The sequence below is a fragment of the Sceloporus undulatus genome, chromosome 1 (genome assembly GCF_019175285.1).
Source record: "Sceloporus undulatus isolate JIND9_A2432 ecotype Alabama chromosome 1, SceUnd_v1.1, whole genome shotgun sequence".
NCBI classification, from domain to species: Eukaryota; Metazoa; Chordata; class Lepidosauria; order Squamata; family Phrynosomatidae; genus Sceloporus; species Sceloporus undulatus.
This window is the reverse complement of record NC_056522.1, coordinates 378,914,655-378,923,442: the sequence shown is the minus strand read 5'-3', so window position 1 is coordinate 378,923,442 and position 8,788 is coordinate 378,914,655. Positions and strand designations below refer to the sequence as shown.

At 42.2% G+C, this 8,788-nt stretch overlaps 1 protein-coding gene across 3 annotated transcripts in view; it reads right to left on the bottom strand.

Annotated features, from left to right (window-relative positions):
* Window positions 1–6: 6 nt before the first annotated feature.
* The window catches only part of VCPKMT (valosin containing protein lysine methyltransferase), a 9,756-nt gene continuing 974 nt past the window's right edge, over window positions 7–8,788 (bottom strand). The window contains exons 2-6 of one of the 3 annotated variants that reach the window (XR_006103687.1): window positions 7,469–7,579; window positions 6,636–6,708; window positions 3,265–3,384; window positions 2,488–2,666; window positions 7–1,298 (exon numbers count right to left, since the gene is read on the bottom strand). Coding sequence is in view for 2 of the 3 variants with exons in the window: in XM_042465148.1 (XP_042321082.1) it covers window positions 829–888; window positions 2,488–2,592; window positions 3,265–3,384; window positions 6,636–6,708; window positions 7,469–7,579 (469 nt within the window). In the remaining variant the exon portion in view is untranslated. The remainder of the gene's footprint in view (window positions 1,299–2,487; window positions 2,667–3,264; window positions 3,385–6,635; window positions 6,709–7,468; window positions 7,580–8,788) is intronic. The other 2 variants (XM_042465148.1, XM_042465155.1) reach the window with 2 other exon arrangements.

Sequence of the window (8,788 nt, the reverse complement as noted above, 5' to 3'; positions counted from 1 at the left end):
GAAGAGGAATGAGGTGTCAGAATATGGCATATTTTGTCATACTTGAGTTTTGTTATGTTTTAATTACAGAAAAGAACGATGGGAGGTGTAGCCTTAGTAGAGATGATGGGTGGTGCTTCAAAGGGTGTTTGGTGCCTGGCGCTGGAATGTGCAAATGTGTGCAGGAAGAATTTTTTCAGATTCTGCCAGCAAGTAAAGATGGGAACAACTGTACTGGGGGCTGAGCGAAACAATGGGCTGTGGAGAAGAGGGTTGGTATGTTTTAATTAGTTAATTAATTATTATGAAGCCCGTGAAGTTTATAGGAAGGGTAATGTTAATGTTAGGCCTGTGGTGGGGGATGATGGCACTTCTGTCCTCAGATGTCTTCCTGTTAACAGCTAAGGGTTTTCTGGAATAACGTTTTTACTGTTTACTATACAGAAGGTTTGTTCAAAGTGAACTCCTAAGGGAAACAGCAGTTGTTGACATGAGGTCTCTTTCCCCGACCTCCAGAAAGATGTATGCAACTGCTCTCCTTCCCCTGTTGCAGAACTGCAGCTAGGATGGGTGCTGCTTGGTCTCACACACACACACACGGTAAAGGCCAGTAAACAGCAATGCAGTACTTTTGTGATCGCAGTTACTTGGGAGAGGGCTTGCAGGAGGAGCTAGTGAGTAGCTCCTTGTGCAACATTGAAAAAACAGATGCAGTTACATGCATGCATGTCACCCAAAAAATTCCAGCTATAATCTTCACCTTTCCCTTGCTTGTTTTTTCACAGTTTCATACATGGGCAGATCTGTGTCTCTTGACCTATTTTTTAGCACATTCTTTAATCAGCAAAATTATCTCAAGCCATGTGGTGACATCATGGAAAAGAGAGAGGTGATATCACTTCCAGTGCACTAGAAAGAACAAGAGTTTAATAACTCATATCTTTATAGTTACTTTTATAAACAAACAATTGATACCAAAACAAATCATTACAGTAGAAGGGCTAGATGGTTTGTATAAATCTAAGAGCTAAAGCACTCATCTGACCTTTTGCGTTATGTATCTATGCTCATTTGATTTCCGAGTCTTCTACTCTTCTACAACCAGCTCCCGTGCCAAGAAATAGCCCAAAGCCCAGAGTTCGTGTTTTTAGCTCTTTCAAGAAAACTGTCTGCATGTCTCATCTCAGCAGGAGGCTGCACGCTGATCCAGTTTTGCTGCAGAAATGTTCTTCACAGTATCTGTGAAGAACTCTTAGTTGTGTCTTTCCTCAGCTGCCAGACCATCAGAAACAGCATCAAAGATGTCATGATGAACAATTCTGAAAAATGTTTTAAAAATTAATGCCTTAGCTGAAACTAACATTTGTATGGTTCGGATTTTTTTTTGGTCTTTTTTTACATTTACTATCTAAAACAATTCTCTGATGAACTCTAAAACAATGCCTCCTTCCTTGCTTTGTCTGTCTAAACTAGGAGTGGGCAACTGTGGAAGGCTACTGGACTACACTGGGAGGGCCCCACCCCACCCCACCCCAAACCCCCCTCCAAATGCCCTCTAGTGGACATGGGGACATTTTCACAGTGTTTTGGGGCCTCCCTGGGCCCCTAGAAGGCATTTTGGGGTTTTTTAAAAGGCAAAAACAGCTTTTGAAATAATTTGTAAAGGTGGTCTGGGGGGCTCCAAATATGGTGGAAATGCCCCTCCACACTCTCTAGAGGTTATTTGGGGGCATTATGGAGCACTTTGTCCACCCTTGGTCTAACTCTAAACCATCAATGAGATCTCTACACTTAGCTTGCAGGGCTCCATCCTAAACAAACCATGGCATGAAATGCGTTAACAAACTATATGAGAGGAACTGGTCAGCATTAGCCATAGTTAGCTACACTGTATGTGCAATGTGAGGCCATGGTTAAGTTATGGCAAAAGGAATACCAAGGATCATCTAGTCCAGTGGTCCTTCACCTTTGGTCCACCAAATGTTTTGCACTTCAGCTCCCAGAATCCCTTGCCCCTTGCCATGCTAGGTAGGGTTTCTAGAAGCTGAAGATCAAAAGATCTGGTGTTCTAAAGACTGAGAACCCCTAAGCTGATCCAACCTCCCTGCTAGTTCAAGAATTCAGTACTAAAGCAGCCCTGAGAGGTGACCATCCAACATCTGTTTTAAAATATCCAAAGAAAAAGTGTCTAACACATTCTGAAGCAATCTGTAAACAGCTTTAAGTGTTATTAAGATCTTCCCAATGTCTCACTGGAATCTCCTTTCCTGTCATTAGAATCCAGTGTTTTTAATCCTGTCCTCCAGAACAACAGAAAACAAGCATGTCCTCTACATGACATCCCTTATAAAACTGCCATCATACCACCTCTCTGTCTTCTCCACGTTAAACATAACCCAACTTCCTCAATCATTCTTCATAAGGCCCACATGGTGCTGCTCAGAAAGGTTATATGAACCAAGCAGAACGTGTTAGCTCATCTGCACAACCACCATGGCTATCACCTACCATTATTTTCCTTCGGATGATAAAGATATGAATGTCCTCACTACGATACTCTTCATCGTGCTCATTCAAGGGAACCTTTTCCAAGTCAAAGTCCTTCTGGAGAAGCTGTGATTTAAAATGGCATCAGAATCAAACTTCATAAATCACAGGTCTTTGGTCCCATTGCGGTGTATGCCTGACTGAAGCAGGGAGAGGATACATGTCATGAACTAATAAATTTGGGGTCGAAATCCAAGTGCTACTCTCAATTTGAGCAGATTCAATAAATTAGTAAGAACCTGGTAATTCAATGATAAGTACATTCTATTAATTTAAAGCTGGGTGGGTGCCAGTTTTTATCTCATATGAACCCCCCCCAACACACACAACCTATACTCAAAATGATGTGACATCACTTCCGGTCACCATTCTGACCTTACTTTGGTAGTTTATCCAATGTGGAAGGGGATTCTGGGGGTGGTCAAATTGACCAGTCACATTTGCAAAATATTAATGGTTCATATGGGGCTATTTCAGGCAAAACAAAAGATCATCCAAAGTTGGCCTAAAATGTTTTAGAATGGGTTTGTGGGTGTGACAGCTTGGGGTTCTCATGGGAGGGCTTCAAGTGTAGTGCTTTCCTCAGTTCTGATTTAACGAGTCTAATTGGGCCTAACAATTGGATATGGGACTGATATCCCCACACCTGGCATCCTGGCACTCAGTGTCTGAGGGAACACTTTTGAGGTTTTGAGGTCTCCACCATGATATTCTCATAAGACTAGTAAAACAACTCACCTCAAAATATCTTTTCTCCACCTCTGGGTTTTTCCCCATTGTCCTCTCTTCATAGCAGCAAAGGATGTGGGTATTAGGGCTGGAGAGGTCCTTCAAGGTCTTGAGCAATGGCTCCAGGGACTGTCCATAAAACAGAGATTATGCGTCATGATATGCTGCATTTCTTTACAAGAGGTTTGTAATGGTTTGAGTGTTGAACTAGGACACTAGTTGAACTAGGACACCCCATGATAGTTTCACTTTAGGGTTGTCATAAGTTGGAAACGACTTGAAGGCACACAACAACAAACAACAATAATATTTCGGTATGTCATGATTCAACACGGAGAAATTCAACACAGAGAAATATAAGATACTACACTAAGGGAAGAAAAATAAAATGCACAGATATAGGATGGGGGACACCTGGCTGAATGAGACTACATGTGAAAAGGATCTAGGAGTCCAAGTAGACCACAAGTTGAACATGAGTGAACAGTGCGATGCGGCAGCTAAAGAGGCCAATGCAATTTTAGGCTGCATCAATATAAGTATAGTGTGTAGATCAAGAGAAGTATTAGTGCTTCTGTATTCTGCTTTGGTCAGGCTCCACCTGGAATATTGTGTCCAGTTCTGGGCACCACAATTCAAAAAGGACATTGAGAAACTGGAGCGTGTCCAAAGGAGGGGGACTAAAATGGTGAAAGGTCTGGAAACCATGCCTTATGAGGAAGGACGTAGGGAGCTGGGGATGTTCAGCCTGGAGAAAAGAAGATTAAGAGGTGATAAGATAGCCCTGTTTAAATATTTGAAGGGATGTCATATTGAGGAGGGAGCAAGCTTGTTTTCTGCTGCTCCAGAGAACAGAACCCGGAACAATGGATGCAAGCTCCAGGAAAAGAGATTCCACCTTAAGACTTCCTGACAGTAAGGGCTGTTCGGCAGTGGAACACACTCCTTCCTCGGAGTGTAGTGGAGTCTCCTTCCCTGGAGGTTTTTAAACAGAGGCTGGATGGCCATCTTTCGGGGATGCTTTGAATTGGATTTCCTGCATGGCAGAAGGGGGTTGGACTGGATGGTCTCTGTGGTCTCTTCCAACTCTACGATTCTATGTAAAGAAGTAACACTGATTGTGCCCAAGGGCAGGCTGTGGACACATTCTAGCCAGGCTGCTACATGTAGAAAACATCCTAGCTCTTTTAAAGATTCTCTCACAGTCAGTTACTGGAATAATCATTTGTCAAATAATGCAACTCAGGGTACTCCAGCCACCTACCCAGATTTTTTTAAGTGATATAAGATGCAAGAAACCAAGCCCAGATAGAGTTCAGGAAGTCAATTTTTGTTTCATTGTTATTTTAGTGATTTTAGTCTAATAATAATAATAATAATATATAAACTTAATAATAATAATAATAATAATAATAATAATGATTTATTTCTAGCCTGCCCAATCACGAGGAATCCGGGTGGGTTACAACAATAAAATACATCAAGTTACAATAAAGTTAAAAAATCAAACCCTAGACCTGCTGTTAGTGTGGTGTGGTGTTGTGTTCTGTATTGTTATTATGTATATGATGTAACGTAGTGTTTTTATATTTCTGTCAAAATGTAGTATTGTTTAGACCTTAATGTGTAAATAATAATAAAAATAAAATTAAAAAATAGCTTCATCTCCCTTAGCACAAGGGTGAGAAACTGTACAAGAGCCAGAGGATAATTCCCCCAACCATTCCCTGAAAGGCCACATTCCTCCTCACAGCAAACCCAAATACAGTACCTCCATTTTCCTCTGCAGATCTTGTCAAAATAGCAACAAGAAGCCTACATGGCTTGGGCCCGAGTTACTTGTGGGAGCGCTTCTCCCTACATAATCCACCCCACACTCTTAGAACATCTGGGAAGTTCTTACTAGAATATTATAATACCAGGTTAATGACAACTTCACATCAGGCATTCACTGCCACGGCCCCAAGATTATGGAATGACCTACCAGAAGAGATCCATTTCATTACTACCTCAGAGGCCTTTAAGAAGGCACTCAGAATGGATCTCTTCCGGCGGGTTTATCCGCTCAATTCCATATAAAAAGGTTATGACGACTGCTCTTCCTTGACTCTGATTGTTGGCTAATGGACGAATTGTAATTTTTAGAGAATAGGAATTCTTGGTAAATTCAGTGTTAGTATTTTATTGTTGTATTGATTGTATACTGTACTAAATGTCTTTCAAGGTTGTAATCCTGCCTCGATCCGTGAGAGAGGCAGGTGGTATAAATTTATTATTATTATTATTATTATTATTATTATTATTATTATTATCTCATCCTGTCGCCATTTTGAGAGTGAGTCCAGAGGAAAATGAGACATTTGGAGGCAGTATGGGGTTTTAGGGTGCTGGCAGAGGTGGAATGGGTGTACTTTTGCTATTTTAGTGCATTTGTATGGATTTCTGAGTGATCCTAGAGTAAAAATTGCTCCACCCAAAATGCCATTTAAAAAAGGATCAACTCTTGTTAGGGCTTTGCAGGCCTGGTGGGGAGCTTGAGGGGTCATGGGGACCATATTTTAACCCCATTTTTAGCCTCCTTATATCATTTTAAGAGCAGAAGAGGTCTTTTAAAAAACCTCCAGTTAATTTCCTGTTTTAAAAAGGCCCTTCTGACCATCAAACTGCCTGGGACTGGGCACCCAAATATGGCAAAGTTGCTCCCCATACCAGTTTTTTTTTTTGGGGGGGGGATGTGTGAAACAGGAAGTGTTACTCTCTAAGATCCCAATGAAGTCTCCCAAACCTGGATACCTCAATTACATGCTCCGGGTGAGAATCAGTGTCCCACAATGACCATAGTCTTCCAGGAACTGTCACTCTCTCTCCACCCCTGCAAGTAACTTTTCCTAGTTTGGGCAACACATTTCATAAAACATTTAATTCATGCCACAACACTGCACTCCCATTAGCCATCACTTCAAACACCCCAGATTTAATCTGATCTCAGGGAAACCTCAAGGATCAATTTGGGGAACGTACCAAATTGAATTCAGATTAGCTGCTGGGCATTTCTTGGCCTGTCTTCACCCCAACCCTCATCCAAACTATACAGAGACTGGAAATAAAGTTCTCAGAGAAGTTATATAAAGGTTACCAAGAAGTGGGATAGAAAATCCCAGGCACCTGGATATCTTGCTAACAAGGAAATCATGTGGCTACTGCTAGATGGCAACTCCCAGTATCCATCCACATTAGGCTAGGCATGGCCAGGGCTGCTGGGACTTACAGTTCAATTTTATCTGGGAAGCTGCATGATTCCACCTTTGCCACTTCCCAACCCACCCAACAATGCGATTTCCTTAAGGCTGGGGGGGAGGGGAGACAAATAAATAATTTACCTCTTCATAGTAGATGCAGTCTGCCATCAGAATGTAATCAGGTGAAGGAAGGAAATCTGTTACGTCTTCACCCCTAGTCAAGAAACAGACACAGATTCACCTCTTGCAAAAAATTCATGTATCTAACACAGTATTTTATTTATTCCCTGACTGCCTGGCAAGAAATGCTCCCTAAGCACCTCACAATTCAAACACACGGGAAGAATTCTAATAGGAATGCATGTCAACTAAAGCAGACCTAAATCACTAGGAACTTGGTAATTCAGCACTTGTATGAGTTTAACAAGCTCATCCACAGGAACCTTGTCCAATTCCATGTGCTTTTGAAGAAGACACAAGTTAAAAATGCATCACAGACAAAATTTAAAAATCTGTTGGCCCAGTGAAATTTGTGCCACCCACAACTGTGGCAAGGAGATTGTACGTCATGAAACAATAAGTGCAAGGGCACCAACTGGGTTTTCAGGGCTGATTCAAATCCTAGTCTCCCAGAGTCGTAGTCCAATATATCACTACACCACACTGGAATAGCCAAGTGTAAATTACTGTAAAAGCAAGCAAGTGGGCCTTTGCTTTTCAAAGAGCTCAGTAGACCCACTTATGATTTCCTTGCTTCAATTAAACCTGGCCCCCATCAACCAAAACTGGTTTCCTATATAAAAAGATAAAGAGAATCCTATAGCACCTTTGAGACCAACTGCAAGAAAGAGCTTTGCAGCCTAAGTTTTGGTAAGCTCAGTCTACTTCATCACATGTATGAAGCACTTGTGGACAAACATTTCCAATTAGTATTTGGGGGAATTTAAAATGCAAGATGAAAAGTTCATACGAACCATTTCAGTACCTTGGCTTGAATGGAACCTGTGATAAGGTGCCAATTATTCTCAATGTTCATCTTCAGCAAGTCTTGAACTTCCTCGAGGTCCGTGACAGTAACATTTGCCCTACAAAAGAATGAGCAAAATGACAATCAGAAGACCAATTTTTCATAAACGGCACAAAAGAAAACATTCAAGAATACAGAAGCACTACCAGAAAAAAGCTACAAACAAAATTCTTGCTAAGGCAAATGGAAGTGATGCTCAAGATGCCTATACATTATGGAGCCACTTTGTGCGAAAAACAAACTTGGCTGTAGGATGCACAAATTAAAATGCCTTGTAATGGAGTCTATGTGAGGCACTTGCAATACAGCCTGCTGTTCCTGGACCCTCCTTGCATCTGAGGAAGTAGACTCATGTCTGAGAAAGCTCAGGCTACCTATCAGCTTCTTTCTTTCAATTAGTCTCAAAGGTGCTACAAGATCCCTCTTTGAAGAGTAAGGGTTTAGAGTGCTAGGGAATTCTGGGAACTGCAGTTCTGGAGACATTTAGCCTTCTGTGTCAGAGAGCTTTGGTGCCACAATAAATGTCAACTCCCAGGATTCCCTAGCACTGGGCTGAGGCAGTTAAAGCAGCCTCAAACTGGATTATTTCTGCAGTGTGTTTTGGGCCATCCACATGGTCGCCATGAGTCAAGGTTGACTTGAGGGCAGTTAATGACAACAGCAAAGTGTGTTGTTTGTTAGACAGTTATAGACTTTGTATACCTAAACTCAGGTCATTCATCAAAATGGAGCCTGTAGCCATGGAATCAGAAGACTAAGAGGTACGCCTACAGCAAGGTTTTCTTGGCAAGATTTGTCCAGAGGGGATTTGTCATTGTTTTCCTCTGAGGCTGAGAGTATGTGACTTGCCTAGGATCACCCAGGGGGGGCTCCATGGCCTGGTGGGGATTCGAACCCCAGTCTCCCAGTGCTCAAACCACTACACAGGGGATAACAGGCTCTGCCAGAGAGCCTGGACCTTTGCTGTATGGGTACATCATCCCACAGACATGGTGTGCGCGGGAATGATAGGCACTCTAATCCATATCTGAAAACCATCACCAGGCAAAGCTTTCTCCTGTCGGGTCTGCAAGGTTGAACCTCAAACTGGGAGAAAAGGGTTGCAAAGACCTGAGCCCCAGACATGGTCTCTGTGTGTGTGTGTTGGGGGAATGATAGGCACTGTAGTCCCTATCTAGAAGGCATCACCAGGTGATGGTTTCCATCCTCAGGCCTGCAAATCCAAATCCGAGACCAGGAGAAAGAGGGCGAGAAGTCCCCAAACATG